Below are 23,111 nucleotides of genomic sequence, written 5' to 3'. Positions count from 1 at the left end.
GGTTGTTAACCATCGATGGTCGATGACCATCTCTTTTTTCCAGTACCAAAATCTAATAAAGACATGAGAATATTGTCCAAGCATGTTGCTTCATGGTAAGTCATTGTTATTTTCCAATGCCATATGAACATCACAGTGTAATTCCATATAGTACACTTGGCTGCCCACAGTGGAGACAGACAGTTTGTGGACTGAACTAATATTCATGTAGATTACAGCTCAGAGAGCCTCCTTTTTACAGGAGAAAGCACAAATATATACATAAACTAACGTATTTCAACATCACAAAAATAAACCGTCACAGACGCAGCACAAACTTCTCTGTGGTAGTTGTGGGCCTCCATTTGCACAAGTGCGTGTAGCTTTCCGGCATAGAACAGGTGTGTGTGTTGCAAGATGGCTGCCTTTGCAGAGGAAGAGAGGCTTGCACAGGCTGATGGAATGAGCTGGGAGGATGTGGGCGTTCCTTGCAGAGCGCACTGTAGGCGTACCTGTGTGCCTAGGTTCCTGAGCCATACAAAAAAGGTGATAATGAGATTACATTTTCCTGAGCAAGATTAATAATATACTGTAAGATAAAGGGGCAGAGGTTTTGTATTGTCAGGGGGTATTTTCGCTTCATGAGAGGACTTGTTGCTGCGTCAGCTTAGAGATGGCGAAAATCATGCCCCATCGGTTGTTCTGCGCAGTGCATCCAGTACACTCTGTAAACGAGGATCTAAAGGTACCAATGAGACATGTGAAATAAAGGTGCCACTGATTTCTCATGATTTGATAGGATAAAAACTATGTATAAATATAGAAGTCCATATATCAAGGCAAATGTGGAGGAAAGAGCAACAAGTTACAACAACAACCAACTAGGGATGACCATGGGCCATCGATGATTTCAAAACATTGATGGTAGCCGTCCAATATTAACTAGTTTTGCCATCGATGGAACCAATGGTTATCTGCCATTGATGGATGAGTGGGAACCGAGGTTTTTCCCCCCTCCTTGACAGGACGTGCTAAGCCCCGCCCACGGTGGCTGCTAAGCCCCACCCCCATTTTTGATTGGCCAGCCTAGCTCAGCAGCGTTGGCCATCGAGGGGGTGGAAACTATAGATGGTTCACCATAGATGATTTTTGTGCCAACGATGGTAATCACCAGTGGGACCATCGATGGTAACCATCCATGGGTACCCCACCGATGGCCATCCCTATAACCAACCGAAAGATGAGTACTTGCCTACTGTGCCGGCCTTTTCCCTTCAGTAAAATCCTCTGCACCATAAATGAGGCACTAGGGCTCTATGTACATTAATACATAGAGCCCATAGTATCCATTACAATAATACCTGCCTCCTGAAGGTCTCACTTTCTAACACTGGATTTACAGTAGACATTGGAAGCTGGTGCGAGCAGGGCCCTCTCCCCTTGTCAGTTTTATCCCCCTTCTACGGCATTACGGAAACCTTGTGTTGTCTTATAAATAAAATAGAAGCATAATACTAATAAAAAGTGCAACATTTGTACTAAATCAGAGCATCCAATCAGAAACTTGCTTTCATTGTCTGACTTGACCTAGATAGATACAAGCTAATTGCTGATTGGTGGCACCTAAGTGCAATGTTTACAAGGGATCCCTTGTATAAAGCTGATGAGATGCACTGAATAAATAGAGAATATTGGCCCTCATTCAGAGCCGGACGCTATTTGCGGTCGTTCGTTTAAAAACAAGGGGTGGCTATTTAAATGATCCGTACGCACATTGCAGTGTGTTCACACCTCTAAGTCTGAACGAACGAACATACGCTCGTTTATTTGTTAAATACGCCCCCTGGCCGCACGCATCCTACGTCATGTCCGCTATTTATTAGATTAATCGAGTACATCGACCAGCGTATGAACTGCTCGCTATTCTTGTGGTTGGTGTTTGCTACCACAAATTTGCGTGCAGTTCTGGCTATAAAATAACCCAGTGACGTGGTCAATGACGCTGCTGTTTTAAATATACACACCCATAAAACGCCCGTTTTGACCTTTAAGCACGCCTGCGTTCGGATCTCCACTCCCCATTTTCAAGCACCTTCCCCTGTTACCACCCACATACGCCTCATTCTGTCACTCAAAATAGCAGGCACTCGCTATATAGCGTACAAAGGATTTTCGGCCGCACTGACTGGTTCGCGCATGCGTACTAAAAAGCGTACGCATGCGCAGATGTGCAAACATCGCTCGGAACGAGCGTACTGCCGCTAACGAGCGGCTCTGAATGAGGGCCATTGTCTGTTCCAATTATTTGTGTCTCATGCCTCAGTGGCTAGGCTGTATACCTGTATATATTTTTTAAGATCACAAAATGGCTGCCACTGGTGCCTGTAGGTGACAAAAAAATGTCAAAGATGCAAACTTGAAAGTACTACAATTTATTTTCTAGGCAGAAAGTACAGAACGCCAATTATATCAATTTATTACCTAAATTAATCCTGGAGAGGACAGCGATAGAATAATGCACCCAATGTGGGAAACATATATTTATAAGGAGAGCTATAATAGAATATTACCTGATAGCGGATGCAGCCATTTTGAATTAGGACATAACGGTTTCTTATTAAACACTCACAGGAGTGAGCACATTACAACATCCTTCCCTCCAGCCTTTGGTGGAATGTGCTAATGGACACCATACTGACAACACAAATGTTATGTGACCAATACATCTACAGGCCCGATTACCCGTTCTGCCAATCCACGATCTGATGATCAGCGCCCACCGATAATTGGCGACACATTTGCGGATCAGGGAAATTCAACATGTAAAAAATCCCCGACTTGCCAATTCCGACTGTTTTCGAATTGGGATCGGGGAATCGAGATTGTCCAACATGTTGAATAACCACGTTTCCCCGACCCCGGCAGAACAGGGAATTGTGGCAATCAGTTGTTGATATATGTGCCCCATTAATATCAAAAGTGGATTTACTCTGTAAATATTCTATTTGCAGTACAGCAAATCTTCTTACCACCGTATTAATCAGGGCACTTGTGGTTTTATACAGTGTAATTGGAGTTCAAACACAGGAACGCGAGAACCACTACTGGAGGCATGTGGTAGATTAACTGAAACTTCTAAATAGGATAAGCAGAGGTGTTGACCATAGCAACTATAGATTCTAGTTATGATTTATCAGATACATCATTGAAAATGTTAGCTAGAATCCAATCCGTTGCTATGGTAATATGTTAATTTTTCCTTTTAAGAAGTTTTAGTACATCTATCCAATATACTGTAGAACTAAATGACATCAAACCTGTGCTTTCCAGCTGTGGTCAAGACAACAGTAGATGTACTGTACTGTGGGCCTGATTTAGTGGTGAACTAACCAACTATGCCCTTAGCTGTTATGGTTGTCCATTGACGATGGATGGTTGACAACCATCAATGGTCTGCTCCCAGTGGTGATAGTTTAACCAATCAATGACGGGGGTCTAAGGGTTATTTTCCGTGTCTCCTTTCTTGAGTGCAAACGTGGTCTCTGTTTCTTTCCATTAGGGGCAGGCTCGAACCATCAATGGTTTCCTGTGGATGGTTAGAAACCATTGACCAACGATGGTAAAACCTTTGATGGACAACCCTAGTTGAAGTAATAGGAAAACTAGAAAAGACTTGCAGATGAAGTAGCTGTGGCTTTACGAAATTGGATTTGTTTATAGACAAATGGCTGTAAATGGGGGGAACTAGTAAGGTAATGGGCAGGACCCAGAAGTGGATTTTAATTTAGTGCTCCCCAGCCCATTCCTTATAATAGAACTTTCCATTGGAATGCACATATTACATTACTCCATCTTGAAATACACAGAATCAACAAAAGTCTTCACTGATTAAAGAGAAAGAGAGAGAGAGAGAGAGAGAGAGAGAGAGACTGCCGTAAATAATATTTGTATAATAGGCCAGCATTGATGTCATCACTTATAATTCTAAGTGATGATGTCATCGCTGCTTTGGAGTAGTGATGACTATGTAATAATGTATTAGTAGCACTTACTGTACGTATTTTAGTAAACATTGCGTCCTGTAGGATATGAGTATAAGGATATGATAAGTTGCTGCAGAATATCGTGTAAAAGCACTTAGAAATTACATTAGGGGTATGTTACCTCATATAAAATATTTTTTTTGGTACGGTGGCCAGCTCACACCTATTAGCCTGACACAGAGACTAGGTACATGACGACGAATGAACAGAAAAGGCGGGTTATCAGTACCCGCCATTGCTTTATCGAATGGTCCCAATCTTTTCCTGTAGGTTTCACATACGGCCTTGCAGGGCAAGCTTACATTGTCCATCTCTTCTTTGTTATAAGTATCGACCAGTCCATTTTAAAAATAATCTTCTCACACTAGAGATAAAAATATTGCTTACAAACAGCTAGAAAGTTCACCCCGATGGCTGCGGAAGTCTATCTCGCCGAACTCATGTGTCACAATCATAAATGTCCTTCGACACCGGTCATCCTCCCGTCATGATTGACAATCCTAATACAGGCTTTCACCGGGGTGATAATCTTCTCCCATCTTTAGGCACTGTAGTTATTCTGCAAAATAAATCAAGAAGTTACTTAGAGGTTCATTGATTGCCGATTATGGAATGTGACTATCGCTCAGACAAGGACCAAAGACAGGCGACTTTCATAACAAAGTGGATTATTTAAGTGGAATCTGCCTTTAAGAAATTTAGATTTGAGCTAGGACACGCCCCTCTCAACTGTAATTCTCTCTGCATATTTTACATCAGCCCAGGGGAGTAGCCAGACCTTTGTGCGCCCCATAGCAACATTTTGAAGGGGCCCCTGTCCCGAAGCTTTTAGAGTGACACCTCTCCTCAGCACCAGTAGTGCCATAGTTAATGTCATGCCCATAGTAGTGCCCTAGTTTACATTATGTCACATTGTAGTGCTGACAGTACATACATAATTCACATTATGGCATACAGTGTCCCCAGTTCATATTGTGCCACATTGATGCCACATTACAGTGCCCCCAGGTAATTTTATGCCACACCATGGTGCCTCCACTTCAGAGTGTGTCACAGTACAGTGCCAAAGTTCATATCATGTAACATTACAGTGCTCTCCAGTTCATATTATACCACATTACAGTGCCCTCCAGTTCATACTATACCACATTACAGTGGCCTCCAGTTCATATTATACCACATTACAGTGTCCGGCACATTGTAGTGCCCCCCCTTACCATTATAACATCCACTACACACACCTCTAACTGAAAATGGAGTGATTCCCCATTCAGGCTGGTCAATGGGTTGATCCCAAATGCTTAGAAGGCAAATCCAGGAATTGGTACACACCTACAGTATAAAACCTGGATCCAGGGGCCCCTTAAGCCTCCGGGCCTCATAGAAATGACAAGACCTACACCCACTAAAGCTATGCCAATGCATCTGCTGCACCTGCAGTGCAACATGGCTTTACCAAGGTGCAAAGTTACTTGTTCTTTTTTGACGCTCCCAACTGTGAATCAGCCCGTTTGGGCCACATGCAAAAACAGGAATACGTTTTCCTTTGGTACACTGATCCAAAATCCATGACAACGGAACAGATTAATCTGCTAGTGGACTGATAGGCGGAGTCCTCATAAATACTGGCCCAGCAGTCTTGCATGTGGTAGTCTGCATTTGATGAGATTATATGTTAAATGAAATGGAAGATTGATTGGACTTCGGAATCTCTCCAACTGGGTGAGACCATCTAGTGAGATGACTTCTCCAAGCGGTTTAGACTGGTGGGACATCTATCGTTGATCTAACTGTGAGAAGGTGAGAGAATGATAAAAAGAGACAATAAAATGTAGGGTCTGTTTTATTAGGGGGCTAAAAACTGGTTATGTACCTTTTTTTCACCCTTTCACCAGATAAATCAAAAATTGGAAGCTCAGCTTCTGCCATTCCATGGTGACGCCTGTGGTACGTGTACCATCGCAATACCTGCTCTGATTTTGCATCTAACATAATCGAGGTTTTGAATGTGATGGGGAGTATTACATGATAAGGTTACAGATGTATGAAGGGATGGCATTGTTGAGGTCTTTGTAGGTAAGGGTGAGTCATTTCAATTGGATTCGGTCCGACATGTTGAGTCAGTGTAGGGACTTACAAAGCAGTGCAGCAGATCTAGAGCAGGGAGAGAGGAAGGGCATCATGAAGAATGATTTGAAGTGGGAATAGATGATTGATGGGAAAAAAATACACGAGAAGGGAGATGTCGGGGAAGAGAGGTAGGTTTGGGTGTCCTCATCGTAGAGGTGGTGCGGAAGGTCGATGAGCAAGAAAAGAGAAGAGGTGTAGAGTGAGAAGAGAATAGACACAAGAACAGGGCCTTGCTGGACCCCAGCAGACAGTAGATGTAGAGGGACGGATGTGTCAGAGGTAGAGACACTGTCAGACCAGTTGGATAGGTCAGAAGATGGACCAGAAAAGAACGACTAACCTAGGCCAGTATTGCTGGGACAACAGCTAATTTGCCTTGGTAATACTGTTTTGCTACATTGCGGAGAGAACATATTTATATATAACAAAATTGGATGCAAACAGGTCAATACAAGACACAATGCAACGTATGCAGAAGAACACCAGCTATGGAGGCAACAATAAGGGACAATAGAGCCAAACAAACAATATGTATAAATGTAATAGCAGCCGAATCACTACTGCCTAGTGAGGGAATAGAAGCTGATAAGGTGCTGATAAGCCGGTCACTGGCGGCAGCCAGTTAAGGTGAACAAAACGAAATGTGAAGTTCTAAGAGTTTTCAAAATTTTGTAAGGCCAGGCTTATAGGGGAGAGAATAATCGCACTGGGGCAAGGGGTAAGATATGGGCATCAAACCAGCTGAAAAGACTAAAATAAGTCATCGAGATGGTTCCCAAAATGGGGGGAATTGGTGAAGGAGTATCAGGTTTCACAAATTTTATCAAAATGTTTGACCCTATCATTAGGTAGGCTGATGATATACTTCTTGGAGGCAATATACCAAATATGCAGAAGAACACGTGAAGAGTGACAGAAGAGCATAACGAGAGAGTACAAAGTCAGGGGAGTAGGAGCAATATTTGAGATTAGGTCTAAAAGAAATTTTTAGAAATAAGGGTCCAGACATGAGCCATCGATGTCTGGCGGTTTTAGTTTGCACTGAATCCCTAGAGTTACAGAGCAGAGGGAAGCGCATACTGTATATCTCATGCACCTTGGAATAAGACTGCGGAGCAAAGTCTCCCAGGATGTGTAATCAGGTGATATCCACTATGGACCAAATTCACCTGCATTTCACATAGGAAAGAGTGGGTGTCTCCCCAATGGGGCAAGAGGGGAAGGGTCAATCAATTTTTTTTTTTAATGCAGAAGAAATTTGTTGCAAATCTCTAATGTATATTGAATAGTGGAAATGGAATATGAAGAGGAGGGTTCGTGTCGTCCGGTGATCCATGCTAAGACGGTCGGTGTGATCTGCAGAAGGGCATCCTCTCCTCAATGTCCACCCATTGTTTTTACACCAATTAATTTCAACGTGCCATAAAAAAAACACGGCGTAGCTGGACCGCACCATAATATTGTCCAAAAATGAATAAATCCAAACCTCCGGGCTTGGTGGGTTTTGCTAAGCGTGATCGTCTGATCCTGGGCTTCCTACCAAGCCATATAAAGTTATGGGGACCATACATCAACAAATACATAAACACGATTCACAGATTCTGCGTTTTTTTTCCACCGATTTAACAATTCTCCAATATGCGACCCATATACTGCCGATATTTTTCAATGATCTGCAGATCATTTTCATACAAAGATCAGATCTGCGAATCGTCGAAAGTGCCATTTTACTAGTAAAATATAAGTAACGTTCGGCAAATCGGTGGATAGTTACAATCGATTGTTCGGTGAAATCCGCCAGGTTGGACAACCTGATTCACTAATTACGATCACTTATTGGTCGGAATCGGCAATACATTTCTTTTTACACAATCATTGCCACAATTGATTGCTGAAGTGTGGGCCCCAGTAATGCAAAGTGATTGTATCGCTCTTATGTCTGTGCCTGTGCATTTGTGCACGCCACCGATTTCACTGACACCCATTAAATTGAGCCGTCACCACCCAGGAACTCAACAGAAAAAACATTACTGATACTATGTGTCTCGATCACTACAGCGCCTTCGTAGACGTTTTTAGGGATTTTCGCGCCTGCGCAATTGCAAAGAATTCACCCAGCTACGGGAACATCGGCAATAGGTCCAATCAGTTCCATAGGGTACAATTAGGGTCCATTTTATTAATGAGTCTTATCATATGATATGAGTGCTCCAGCCAATCAGCTCCCAACTGTCATTTTTCAAACAGATTGCAGTAGCTGATTGGCTAGAGCACCATTTATCATACACATACGTTTTCAAACTCGTTGCGTATGATAAAACTCGTTGATAAATGCGCCTCCTAGTCACAGGCAGTAACTAGAGAGCACTAGAGGCAATGTTGTGTTTGTCTATACCTATGCTACTCATTACGGTTAAAATGAAGTTAAAAGTGAATAAAAACCTCACTGAAGTCATACTGTATGCTTACTTTGCATTATGAAGCATTTTATCTGGTTGGTGAAATATTTTTTCTATTATTTTCCAGTTTTATTTACATCTCTGTGACATAAAAGGCCCTGGATGTTCTCTCTGCAGTCATTAAAATATTCTGTATCATGCCAAGTAAGAGACGAGGCTCCAACATAATGTCAGAATTCTTCACAGCATTCATGGCTAGGGCAAAGCCATATATGCTTGTATTCACCTCAGACAGGGAGACACAGGAGACAAGGCTCCGCAATGACACGATAGTCCCTCAGTCAGCTAATAGCACCGAACAATATTACTCTGTTGGTACAATAACCACCTCTATAATTACTAGTTCACAACACCCAAGTTGATTGTGGTGCCTTATGAATATACAAGTGTGCATTTAGCAGTGCTCCTCACAGTGCTCAGGGCCACCCACAACCCATTGCGTCACGCCACTGCTTTGTTAGCTGACATAAAAACAGTTTAAAGTCCTAGCTCCAATATTTGCATAACTGGGACTTTCTAACCTTATTACTGTGAGCCTGAAAGCTGAGTAGGTTGCATGATGCAATAGACGGGCCAAGCATTTTGCTAGGTAAGCTCTGAAAATCAATTATTCGTAGCGGCGATAATATGCAAATGCTACTTTCAGCCTTCCCCTTGGGTATTAGTGTTCACCTGAATGTGCAAGCACCGAGACGTCCAGTTTTAGCATTGCTCCATGGTGTTATACCTCCGGTTACTCAAGATGCCAGGGCGTATCTACCCATTGGCCAGGACGGCACTCGCCAGGGGCACCGTCCGAGGGGGGGTGGCGCTACCCGGAAGGGGGATGTCTGGGGAGATAGAAGGGGGGCTGGATGGGGAGACAGAAGGGGACTGGCTGGGGAAATAAAAGGGGGATGCTGAGGAGACAGAAGGGGGCTTGTTGTGGAGACCGAAGGAGGATGGGTGGGGAGATACTGTAGAAGGGGGATGTCTGGGGAGATAGAAGGGGGGCTAGCTGGGGAGACAGAAGAGGGTTGGCTGAGGAGATTAAAGGGGAATGGCTGAGGAGACAGAAGGGGGCTGGCTGTGGTGATAGAAGGGGGGTTGCTGGGGAGACCGAAGGAGGATGGGTGGGGAGATACTGTAGAAGGGGGATGTCTGGGGAGGTAGAAGGGGGATGTCTGGGGAGATAGAAGGGGGGCTGGCTGGGGAGACAGAAGAGGGTTGGCTGAGGAGATAAAAGGGGAATGGCTGGGGAGACAGAAGGGGGCTGGCTGGGGAGACAGAAGGGGGCTGGCTGGGGAGGCAGAAGGGGGGTTGCTGGGGAGACCGAAGGAGGATGGGTGGGGAAATACTGTAGAAGGGGGATGTCTGGGGAGATAGAAGGGGGGTTGCTGGGGAGACCGAAGGAGGATGGGTGGGGAGATACTGCAGAAGGGGGATGTCTGGGGAGATAGAAGTGGGGTTGGCTGGGGAGACAGAAGAGGGCTTGCTGAGGAGATAAAAGGAGGACGGCTGGGGAGACAGAAGGGGGCTGGCTGGGGAGACAGAAGGAGGGTGGGTGGGGAGATACTGTAGAAGGGGGATGTCTGGGGAGATAGAAGGGGGGCTGGCTGGGGAGATAAAAGGGGGATGGCTGTGGAGACAGAAGGGGGCTGGCTGATGAAACAGAAAAAGGTTCTGGCTGATGAAACATGGCGGCTGGCTGGGGAGACAGAAGGGGGGGCTGTTGGGGAGATATTATAAGTACAGAGTGTAATTATTCAGAAACTATGAGGGGCGCCAGTCCTTTACTTTGCCAGGGGCGCTCGAACCCTTAGATACATCCCTGCAAGATGCCCCACCATTGGTGCACCATCAGCACTTGCACCAGCCCTATGGCAAATGCAGTGTCTCCCCCGGAACATGGCGTCTGTGTCTGGGGCTCTGCATCGGAGTACGTAGCCGCTTTCGCTGACACTGAATTTTCTGGGTACACTTCAGGACACCTCCCAGTCACCACCTAGGAATGTCCCATGGTTTTCCGTTGTCATCTCTGATACCAGCGTTCCTGTATACAGCAGCTCATTTGTGCGTACATACAGGGTAATGCAGGCGCTGGAGGGGTTTCCATAATACTTTGTGCATGCGCAGTAGCAAATAATAACTCAACTCCGTGATTGTGTGCACTTAGTGCTTGGATCAGGCTCTTAATATTTTGTGTATTATGAGGATTAGATACTGGTACTTGCTATATACATAAGGTTTGTTTTACTGAGTCATTTCCTCTTTTTCCTTAAAAATAAGCACCATGCCCTAGATAATTCCTCGGTGGCTCCATCTACTTCTTTCCAAGTTTAATTATTGCAGATCAAATAGGTTTCCTCTCTTGAAGATTTCTTTACATAAGTTTTTGCATATAATCCATTATTCACCAAAAAGTCATTAACACCGCCTTCATCTCGCCAGAACTTTAATACAGAAAAAAAATTGTGACTGCTGAATACTGGGCTTCGCGTTACTTCCGGTGGCGATGAGGCTTGTTCCGCAGTCAGAAAATAACTATAAAGCCAAGGCGAAAATAACGGTCGTCCGACAGCTTTACCAACCTGCCTATTAATTATCCTGTTGATATTATTAAGATCATTAAAATTAAATAAAAAATACAATGTAGTTAATTGTTAAAACATATCAATAAAAACTACATTGCATATATTTAGTTCACTGCAGGTACAGCTATTGACCAATCAGAGTGAGGCATCTCTGTATTGGTTAGTGACAGAACTTTCCACCTATGGCCCGTATTTGAGGCGAAAATTCCGGATCCGCAATACTTTTTCGTCGATGATGTCAGTTTTGCTTCTATCCCGTATTCAATTTGAAAGACTTTCCGCCAATGCAATGTAATAGGCGGAAAAGTTTCGCCTATGAATAGGAGAAGGAAAAAAGTGCAGAATTGGGGTTTTGGGGTGCAACGTTGCGAGAACCCCCCTGCAGCCTTCAGACAGTCCCCCAAAGGTAAACTGCATCAAAATTAAAAAAAAAAAAAAAACACTTAAGAACACCCCAAAAAATTACTTTACTTAAAAAATGTTGGGGGACCAAGTTAAAAACTAGCGAACTTGTCTCTGGGGGGGTCCCCAAGTCTGCCCCAAGTGTTTTTTGGATTGCAGGGGCTTGCGGCAGGTGGATTTTTCTCGATTTTTTCAACTTCACTTTAGCAACTTCTAGATATGCTGACCCCCATTTTCAAGTACCCCAAATTTTCTGGGATAAGTTATTTTCTGGAAAAAATACTCCTGAATGCTATTCTGCACCATGTATAGAAAAACGCTATTTAGCAGCTATTGAGCTCGTTTAAAAACACCAAATACCTTCAGCAAGCCAAATCGGAGGGTACCATAGGGAACCCCCATCTCAGAGCATCATTTGGGGGGTGTCAGGCTGATTTGCCCAAATCTGACAGTACTTTCCACCTGTTCAAGTTTCGCCTACTTTCAAATTGAATACGGGGTAAAGCGGGCACGTGCGCGATACTTTTCCGCCTACAAAACAGGCGAAGTAGGCGAAAAGTCCGGGATGCGGAAAAGTATCGCGGCTCAGCTCAAATTGAGGAGCAGTACGATGTGCTTGTATGGTTTCCTAGTGTTATTCCATTTGAGCTAAAAGCTGGAAGGAAGACGAAAATCCCCAACATGAATGTAGGTGATTATTAACCTGGTAAAATAGGGAATGGGGGAGTCTTTATATAAATAAAATATTTTTTTCACTGTATGTAGTTTTTTAACAGTATTTTTTTTTTTTTTTAGGGCAACACTACTGTTCCTTGCAGACACTAGATGCCAGGGCATTCTGGCGCTTGTAGTTCTATACATTCTTGAATGCTCTGGAATACATGAGTATGTTAACACTGGTAGTTCTACATATGCCAGCACTGCAGTTCTATGCACGTGCAGCAACGCATTTTACACCTGCACTTTTGAAACAGATGCATGCAACTCTAAATCACACTTACTGACTGTCCAAAAATACTCTCTGGGAACAGCCCGGAGAGAGGTTGCTGCTGTCAGCTTTGGGGGTGGGGCCCAGACATCAATGAGACCACGCCCCATTTGTGGGAAAGCCCATGACAATTTGCATAATTTAGCCCCTCCCCCCACTCTACGGACCCACAACTTCCTGGAGAGTAGGCAAGACTGCTTTAAGGACCTCATTCAGAGTCGGTCGAAGCGGCCGCACGGTCGTACGCCACCGATGTTCGCTATACTGCGCATGCGTAAAGTTCGCAATGCGCGTGCGCAAGCTAGCCGCTACGATCAGAAATGTCTCTCTCCTTGAACACAGCCAGGTCGGTAGTTTGAGTGACAGATTGAGGCGTTTGTGGGTGGTAACAGGGGAAGGTACTTGAAAACGGGGGAGTGGAGATCCGAACGCAGGCGTGCCTAATTATGCGAACGGCGTTTTATGGGAGTGCATACGGTTTATGGGAGTGCATAATTAGCAAAGTAGCGTCATGGCACATGTGACATGGGAGGTTTTTACACTGACATGATCGTAGAGCTTAAGAGAGGGTATGGTCAACCTTAAGCTCTACGACCAGTTCCGATGGTAACCGATGCTTGCGATTAATCCTTATATGCCCGGAGATGACATGTAATGCGTACGAGAAGGGGGCGTATTTTTTGTTATCCGACCGCTCCCTCCCCTTGGTCGGCCAGTAACCGATCCGAACTTAGGGACGCAACTTGCGAGGGAATCATTTGCATATCTGGCCCCTTTTCCCGTACGACCGTGCAGCCGCTTCGACCGACTCTGAATGAGGTCCTAAATGTGAGTAAGAAAATTCTTGATTGAAATCATATTTTTTTATTCTGCCAGGTATATTTTACTTAAGAAAACAGGCTGCTAAATTCTGACGGTACAGACATGGTCCTAAGTGGCCTCTGCACTAATCCGGGACTGCTTGCAATAAAATATTTTGACTGGTTTGTATATATTATGTACTCAGGGCCTGATTCAGACCCACTCGCGAGCGGCTGTCCGCTCGCAAGTGGGTCGATGTTCTGGACTGAGCATGCGCACGACGGAGGGAGCTCTGTCGTGCGCATGCGCCAGACGCGACGAGCGAAGGAAAGTCCTTCGCTCGTTGTGTCCGATCAAAGGGGGCGTGCTGTCAATGTTGATTGACAGCACGCCCCCTTTGGTAGGCGTGCCGGGGGCGTGCCTCCCTGACGGGGGCGTTCCCACGGGAACGCCTCCCGTCAAAAGCCGGCCCACTGACATCACTAGTGATGTCAGTGGGAGTGATTTTGGCTCTGATAGAGCCAAAATCACTCCGGAGCTTGCGGTTGAAAACCTCAACCGCAGGCTCCGGCTCGCAATTTCGATGGTCGCGATGGTCTCGACCATCGCGGCCATCAAAATGCACGCTCGTATAGCCTGTGGGTGGTGACCCACAGCTATACGAGCGTCCAGAAGGACGCTCCATTTTCATGGAGGCCGGCCCTCATTCAGAGGGTGCGCTCTGCTCAGAGCGTACGGCTCTGAATGAGGGCCTCAGTTTGCATTTGATGTAATATACTATAATATAAAGTAGTCATAAACAGCATCTGGTTATAATTTATAGTTGACATTGCCGTGGATTGTGCAAAGTTACCAGTCTAGTTCAATTTGTCTTTGAATTTTTTTTTTTGCAGTAAAAATGAATTATTGTGTAAAGCGTAACATTTGTGATCCAAAATTAATACAGCGACACCAGATCAGTTTTGTAACACAATATCCATTTTACGCTAGTACAATGTTACCAATTCTGTAACTCGTAAAACTGATTTTGTGGTACAACATTGATTCTTTAGCAGCATGGTTTCTTGCGTGTTACAAAATCTCTAGATAGGAGCGAAATAGGGACAATTTTTGTTCTACACATTGATTTGTTCCAGAGATATTTATTTTGTGGCCCACGAAGAGAAGAACAGCGAGCCCACACCATCTGTGGCTCGTAAATTGACCTTTATTACCTTCTTTTATATTTTACCACGAGGACAAGACTGTCCGTGACGGTTCCCTTAGCCCTGAAGCTATATCTGCGCCATTCTTTATACAGCGATCATCTCCTGTCCTTCCTCACGCAGCAAGATCGATACTCTCAGCTGGAAGTCACTACGAGAGCTGGCGGATTGTCGTCTGGTGAATAAAACCTGTATTTATAGCATTGCAGAACATTTTGTAAATGAAAAGGCCTTCCAGCTGTCTTTGAGAATCATCTGATTGACGGCTGTCACTTTTGTTCTGGGGACAGATTGAACATTTGTTTGGTACCAGAGCAGAGTAAAAAATATTTTTAATTTACGAGAATAACAGCGGGGAAAATGGGTCGTTTTAAGAAGGAGTTTTCGTAATTCTTGCAGTGACCGTACCTCCCAGATTCTTAAAACATGGTATGAGGTATGTTGTCCATGTAACGGTGGAGGCAGGGTGACCTCATGCTATGTTTTCAGAATCTGGGAGGCACAGTCATTGTAAGAATTACGAAAGCTCATTCTTAAAATGACCCTTTTTCCCTGCTGTTATTCTCGTAAATTAAAAATATTTTTTATAAATTTTTTAAAGAGCCCACCCTTTTCCCTAACACTAGACTACCCCTTACCCCATCACCCCAAATACCCATTCATTGTCACACGCACTGTCACTGTCTGCCTTAAACAGGACAGGGGAGAGCCACGCCATAGCTACTTTTGCAAAATTAAGTCACAGTCACTATATGCAATCCTATGTTTTATATTCTGAGACTTCTAACATTTACCTTTACGGGAGGTAGGGCCTATGTTTTGGGTCATCAGACAATGTGAAACGCGTCTGTGTGCCCATTTCACATTGGTGTAGTTTAAATGCTTGTTGCACAGGTACTTATGTCTGGTCCTAGGCTTTCCCCAGTAGCTCAGTTCTCAGGGTATTTGGGGTATAAGTGTAAATAAGTCTTGGCACAGATGGCCATTGCCAGGGCACCTTAGGCAAAGCGTCATCCCACGCACCCTAGCAAAGCGTCAACCCACGCACCCTAGGCAAAGCGTCATCCCACGCACCCTAGGCAAAGCGTCATCCCACGCACCCTAGGCAAAGCGTCATCCCACGCACCCTAGGCAAAGCGTCATCCCACGCACCCTAGGCAAAGCGTCATCCCACGCACCCTAGGCAAAGCGTCATCCCACGCACCCTAGGCAAAGCGTCATCCCACGCACCCTTGCCTGTCTCCATAGGAGGTGTGGCCAGGACTTTGAATGGACAAGGCCAAGAAACTGAGGGCTGGGTTCAGTTAGATGCTAATTACGGTTCCTGATTTCTGCACCCCCTCGGGAATTACACGATACATATGTACCTAATACATGGCAGCATGACGTGGTGCAGTCCTTCTGATTGTCCCTGTTGTCAGAGCCCCCCAAATCAGGAGTTTAATTCCCCCACTCTTCACTTTAACCAGTATTCCCCTCTCTACGCCCCCCAACCTTCCTATTGCCCTGTAATCCATCCCCCTTAGCGAGAGACTGAATAGTCTGCAATCCCCCCTTCCCCTGCAGACATGCTTCAACTCTGTGACCCAAGAAGCAGGTGGACCTCTTGGAGGGATGGTCTGAAACTATGCAGGCTCTATATGATGTAAGATTTAGGGTGATGTCCCCCTAAGGGTGTAAGAAGCCAATCTAAGCCCTTCTGAAAGGGTCTCTAAGCATTTGTTTATAAGGTAATTTTTTTTACTGAGTTATCTTTGTCAGCTATGTCTTTAATATACAGTGTCGGAATAATAGGTGGGGGGGGGGTGTGAGCAGGCAATGGCACATTTCAGACATTGCCTGACAAAGCAACAAAAATAGACAATTCCGGATGATTATATAACAGGAAAATTAAAAAAATAAACTGTAAAAAGCTGATAAAACACCCTCAGGGTGTATAAATTGCAGGAAGCCAGGTACTTTACAAGCTGAAATCAATGAAAGCACCTGTAGATCTTATTCTATCAATTAAAAACTTAGTGGGGATAGCTATCAAAAAGGGATAACTGGCTTAAGTCACCTGAAAGTGATGAAGAATGTAGGACCAGGATAATTGTCTTTTCCTATATGGCCAGCAGGGGCGCTGTTCCCAAGGACTACCCAAGCAAACATCACAGCGACCTGGCTTGGCAGACAGTGGGCCTGATTCAGAGGTGCTCACAAAAAGCGAGCGCTCGCTCTGAATCAAGGTGGCCGCTTTTTTTTTTTTACCCGGCCTCCTGCCGCTCGCTAAGCTGTGAGTGACCACCCACAGCTTTTGCGAGCTGCCAGGTGATGGTCGCGATTGTCGCGACCATCGCGCTTGCGACGAGACCCTTGTGGTAGGGTCTCGTTCCCGCAAGCCCCAGTGAGCTTCCTGCTCAAATAGAGCAGGAAGCTCACTACTGACATCACGAGTGATGTCAGTAGGGCCGCCCACAAAGGGAAGGCGTTCCTTCGGGAATGCCTCCATTTGTCCAGCCACCCCCCCTCCCCGCCTACAAAACGGGGCGAGCTGTCGATCAACATCGACAGCCCGGCCATCGACCCGCTTCCGAGCGCTATGCCCTTGCGAGCGGGTCTGAATCAGGCCCAGTGTGAGTAAGAATGTCTTAGATCAATTGTCGGGAACTTCTGGTTCTCCAACTTCAAGCACTTGCAGTTCCACCACCACAGCTGCAGAGCTTCAGGTTGCCCAAGTCTGTCCTAGATTATGTACGCTGCTGTTATTCGGTACAGACGATACTGCAACTGAATCCTTCTAACTTCCTCTGTGAAGAAAATGTTCAATACGAAGATCAACCACAAATCAACATCACTGATCAATACTTTCTCTGATGCAAGCATCTAATTATTTTGTCTCCCTACTGTGCCTTATAAACCTGTTTCTGGCACCGGCAAATTCCTCAGCGGGGAACGGAAAAAGCAAACAGATTTCTTTTAACGCTGTGAAAATGTTTTTTTTTTGTTCATTGCAGTCGAGTGGTCACTAGGTAGTAATTCCACCTAACAGTTTACAGACCGTGGTTCCTGTCTTGAACTCTATAAAACCTTGGGGAAAATGCTATGGACAGCGAATTGTCAAAATCCCTGATTTTCTGTGATTTGGCAGCGCAATTTACAGCGTCAGTTTCATTTTACCCAAGACCCCTACCTACTTGGTGTTCACTAAAGGAGGGTGTGAGGGCCTTGCAGTACGTCCCTGGTTACCTTTCGCAAACAACTGGGACTGGGTCTGTGTGGCCGTTCTAAAAATTCCAGGCCTGCTAATAGCAAAGTTTCATTAGAGATCCAGGGTTGTACGCAGTGTAGATATTGGCAAAAATGGTCAAGACCAACTTTCTGACTGCCCCCTATGGGAGGCGGCAGCCAGTTTGGCAGAGAGGGAGTGGTGAGAAGGGGCAGGCGCTTGGCGCAACATTTGGGGTGGGGAAGGAGCCTGTGTGAAAGGATGGTTGAGCGATTGCGTCATCGTGGCCACGCCCCCTGTGATGTCCCATTAACACAAGGCCATTCTGAAAAAGGACAGAGAAGCCAGTGCCATTTTGAATAAGGCTTATTTACCAAAAAAGAAACAGCAGTAATTGAGGAGTGAACTGGGTAATAACAGACAGACATAGAGGTAGCAAGGCCCTGCTCGCAAGCTTACAATCTATAGGGAAACAGGCATTGATACATAATAGTATAGGTGAATGGAATAAACTGTTTTATTATTTTATGCCTTTTTTTGTGTCTGTCTGGGGGAACCTTGCCTCTCTGCTGGGATAGGGCATAGGGAAAAGCTTCTGTCAAAGGAAGAATACCCTACCAAGGTAACTATGACCTGTACCGACACCACATTATTTGTACCTTTATCACACCAGTGTATTACACCGCGCTATACAATACAGAGATTACCGGCATTGTACAGCGGGGAGCATGGCTACGAAGACGCGATTCGGCGTAAATCGCGTCATCTGCCACTCGGACTGCACATTTCACATTGTAAGTAGGCGGCTGTGAGTAGGTAAGTATGGTCTAAGTCAATAAACAGTCGCACAGAGCATGCGTCCCACATTACTGCACGGAGGGGCAGTAGGCAATTTAGACACATAGTATAAGAAATGTATTGGAAAGGTATGGGATGTTCCTAGGCGGTGACTGGAAGGTGGTGATATTTAGACACATGGAAATGCGCGGTGTTATGGGCGTGTTAGGGGAGTGTCACATAACTGGTTGCAAACTTGGATGCTGAATCGCTTACATTGGCGGCCACACACTGACAGAGAATCTGCACAGAGCATGATGCTGGAGCAATTTCAGTGGTGCACCCGATGGTAGTGTCTAAAGTCGCCCCAAGCGGGATTGGGGCGTCTCATTCCTTGCACAATCACAGGGCTCATACTGGCGTTAGCAAAGAGTTGCAGACGCGACTAAGACAAAGTAAATCGGCCCCCGAAGAATCAGCCCCCTAATCTCTGCTATCCAACAACAGGTGAAGAAAAGACAATCGCAAGCAGAGAGATAAAGCAGGACGACGGGCGCCATCCCTATAAAACACGTGAGTTTATTAAAATAATTTTCAAAATTGTATTATTCATAGAATCATCCTGCTCTTCAGTCACATAGTTGCTAATCAATTAACAGAGCAACCTTGGCCACGTGAACAGGCCACGTTTTCCGCCTCAGTGAACCGATTGGCTCCATTCTCACGACTATCGTTTCTGCCCTCAGCTCCTTTCAGCGCCCTGAGCTTTTAAGTGACTACATTATGAAATGCTTTCATTTTAATGGAACAGCTGAAAGAACCTTGTTCCATTACAGTCCAGTTTACTCAAGGTCATTTTACTTACACCTCTCTTTACAGGCGTGTAAAGTAGAAAACTTCTAATGTTACGCTATTGTCTGAGCGGCGCTGTCATGGCAGCAAGATGCAAAGCGCGAGAACACCCGTCATACAGCTGCCGAATGTATGCGAAATGCTCCCTTTCATTCCACGCAGCTCAAGTGTGTGTCATTAAGCAGAATTCAACTGGGAAAGGAACAATCCTACTTTTATATTCTGTAACTCATTGTCCTGTCGTTATTCTTGGGCCATGTCAGGCTGACAGTAATGCTGTGAACATTTCTTGAACTCAATGCCAAGTTAGTGCCATCAATTAGTGCCTGTGAATGTACTAAATATACCCATCAGTTCTACAGTAGTGGCCAAGGGTGGTCCGTATTATTATGCTGCCTGGCGCTACGAGTGAAAACCGTGCTCCCCTCCCCCAATCTTCATTATGCATAATTGTGTTTTAATAACGCTGTGGTAAATACAGTGTGATCTTTACAATGAAGCATCCCCACTTTGACTTTTTACAGGTTTACAAGGTCTTACAAGGGGGGGTATTTATCAAAGATTGGAGAGAGATAAAACACTAACCAATCAGCTTCTAACTTACACCCCTTTTACACCGAGCAAAAAATCCCGGGTTAATGCGCATGAACCTGGGATTTTTGTCGGTGTAAATGGATTCACCTGGATCCAACTCGGGTATTTTGCAGGGTTGGCCACGGGTCATTCCCGTGCCACCCTGCAGTGTAAACAGCGCGATCCGGGTCACGATGACCCAGATCGCGCCGCATCCCGGCCTGATTGGCCGGCTTCAGTGGCGCTGGGAGATTACATCATCTCCAAACGTCCACTTCAACACCGGAAAAGCCGGGTCACTGCAGACCTGGGTCTGGTGTGAACGGCGCCGACTCGGGAATATCCTGGCTCAGCGCCGGGGAAGTTCCGGGTCTGATCAGGATTGGAACCCTGCGCCTGATTCAGAGACGGATGCTCTGAACGAGCGCTCGCTCTGAATCAGGGCGTTTTTTTTTGTTTGTTCGGCCTCCTGGCCACTCGCATAGCTGTGGGTGACCACCCAGAGCTATTGCGAGCGGCCAGGTTGCGACGAGACCCTTGTGGTAGGGTCTCGTGGCCGCAAGCTCCTATTAGAGCCAGAAGCTCTCCCACTGACATCATTATTATTATTATTATCCTTTATTTATATGGCGCCACAAAGGTTCCGCAGCGCCTTACACAGTACATAAATGAGCACACAAGAAAAACAGTTAATAGTAATACAAAACAATGCAGGACAAGGACAAGGTTATAAACTCAGCTGCAAAACACAAGCAGCAGGACATGAGCAACCAGGTGTTAGGTGCCATTGTGGGGAGTTAGGAGTAAATTATACTATAAGTAGGGGGAGGAGAAGCACGTGAGGGAAGAGGGCCCTGCTCGTGAGAGCTTACATTCTAAAGGGGAAGTGCAGACAGACAGGGGCGACACAGAGGGGTAGATAGTGAAGAAGGAGCATGGAGCAGTGGGTTAGGATATGTGCTGCGGAATGTGTGTGTATAAGACGACCTGATGTTATGTAAAAATTAAGTCCTTCATACATCTATCTCTATGATAGAAAATAGATTGTTTGTGTTATTTACATGAGAGATGTACAAAGTAAAGTAGAAGCACTTTAATTTGTGTGTTACATTTTATCATCTATATACAGCCTGACAAGAAATGCAGCTATTATGGGACTGTCCCGCCATCCTAATACAGTAGAGACTACTTTAGTTCCAGCTGCTGGGTGCTATGCCATGCTCCTGTGAGTGGGTGCATCTCACATGCTAGACCCACTCACAAATGGGTGCAGCCATACATGATGTGGTCCCACAGGATGTTGCAGTACCCGGGCCCAGAATTTCTCTTGGCAGCCCTGGAGGTGACAGACAGAACGATGAGGGAATGGGGCTTAGTAGTGGGGTAACAAGACCATGGAGGGAGGTGGTTGAGAGTGGAGGTATAGGAGAGGTGGGGGAAAGAAGCAGAGGGTTGGAAGCAGACTGATGAGAGAAAAAAAGGAAGAACAGCAAGTGGAGGAAACAGGAGGGGGAAGAGAGGGATGGATAAAGTAGAGGATTATGTGGACATAGAATATGGGGGTTGTGTGAAGTAAGGGTGTTCATGCTGTGGACAAGGTAATAATTGAGATGTAAACTGGAGTGGAGGCTGTGAGATATAGAGTCAGTGTGGATTAAAGTTGTTAAATGTTCAAAAATACATGGAACAGTGCTGCTAATGTATGAGCGCAGCTCCAAAAGTGATATATAAAGGAGAGGTGCGTGAGTAGTGGGTGCAGGAATTAGTTTATAAACAAATGATTAAAGTGGATAGATGGGACACAATTGGAAAAGGCAATACAAATTGAATGAGGACAAAATTACAATGTACAGAGCTGATCCAGTCTGAAGTGTTCTGATCAACAAAGATCAATCAACAAGAGCAGCACACAGATAGGGGAGTATCTGCAATGTCCAAGCAGTGAGTGCAGTAAGGAGTTTCCTGGATATGCATACAGCAGAAGATGGTGATTTTGTTAATTCACATAAGTAAGTTGCTTGTTGTTTAGAAAGTGTTCTGGTTTTGAGTTTCTTTTCCCTCAGTTTTCCTCCAGTTTTCCTCCGGCGTAACTCCCACTTAGTGATCAAATTGTAATTACACTTATAATCTAACACTTTGAATCTGAACACAGACTATGGCAGCCACCGGCTATGCAGCCTGAGTGAGCAGTAATATCTAAAGTTACAAACATGTGTCTCTGTGCTCACTGATTGGGACCCCACCCCGAAAGCTCTAACCCACACTAAATTGGGATGCAATAAAGTCTAAGATAAACAATTTGTGAGAAGGGGGGAGGCCAACACAGATTCACAATACATTCCTAACTTCCTTTAGATAAATTGCTCTTAGTATAGCAGTAGTTGTAATTTACCCAGTATAAATTTTCAATGGTGATGTCAGTGGGGCCGCCCCCAAACGGCAGGCGTTCCTTCGGGAACGCCTCCGTTTGGCCAGCCACCCCCCCCTGCCCGCCTACCAAACGGGGCGAGCTGTCAATCCCCATCGACAGCTCGCCCACTTTGGTGCGAGACCCGGAGTGACGGAGCACCCGTCGCTAGCCAGGTCTCGCGCATGCGCACGTTGGAGCCGGCTCCAACGTGCGCATGCCCAGTGGGCAAACATCGACCTGGGTACAAGCGCTCAGCGCTTGCGATCGGGTCTGAATAAGGCCCTATGTCCCTTCATACCAATTAAATATTGCTTAAATGGCACAGTTACCTGTATATTGTTGTTAGCCATGTGCATGGAACCAGTCTACTAGAAAACCATGATACCACTCTTTGTCTCTGCTGCAGCAGCGCCAGGTTGCACACAAGCTAACTTTCCTTGGGTCCCTAATCTGTATATGGCTATGAGTAGGAGAGTCATAGCATGTACAGTATGTGCAGGGGATGTGGTGGTATGGGAGAGTCATAGCATGAATGTGCAGGGGAGGTGGAGGAACGGGAGAGTAGTAGCATGAATGTGCAGGGGAGGTGGAGGAACAAGAGAGTTGCAGCATGGATGTGCAGGGGAGGTGGTGGAACGGGAGTGTGGTTGTGCAGGGGTTGTCCAACCTTTTTAAAAGCAGGACATCTCATTGAGGTATACATGATAAAAC

General features: G+C 45.4%; 1 protein-coding gene across 1 annotated transcript in view; it reads right to left on the bottom strand.

The window, feature by feature from the left end:
* Positions 1-2,395: 2,395 nt before the first annotated feature.
* Positions 2,396-23,111, bottom strand: part of SHISAL1 (shisa like 1) — a 163,470-nt gene continuing 142,754 nt past the window's right edge. Inside the window, exon 5 of the mRNA XM_088478377.1 lies at positions 2,396-4,581. Coding sequence (XP_088334503.1) covers position 4,581 — 1 coding nt within the window. The 3' untranslated portion in view covers positions 2,396-4,580. The remainder of the gene's footprint in view (positions 4,582-23,111) is intronic.

The sequence above is a fragment of the Taudactylus pleione genome, unplaced genomic scaffold (assembly GCF_031769625.1).
Source record: "Taudactylus pleione unplaced genomic scaffold, aTauple2 ptg000212l, whole genome shotgun sequence".
Classification (NCBI taxonomy): Eukaryota; Metazoa; Chordata; class Amphibia; order Anura; family Myobatrachidae; genus Taudactylus; species Taudactylus pleione.
This window is presented reverse-complemented; position numbering and strand designations above follow the sequence as displayed.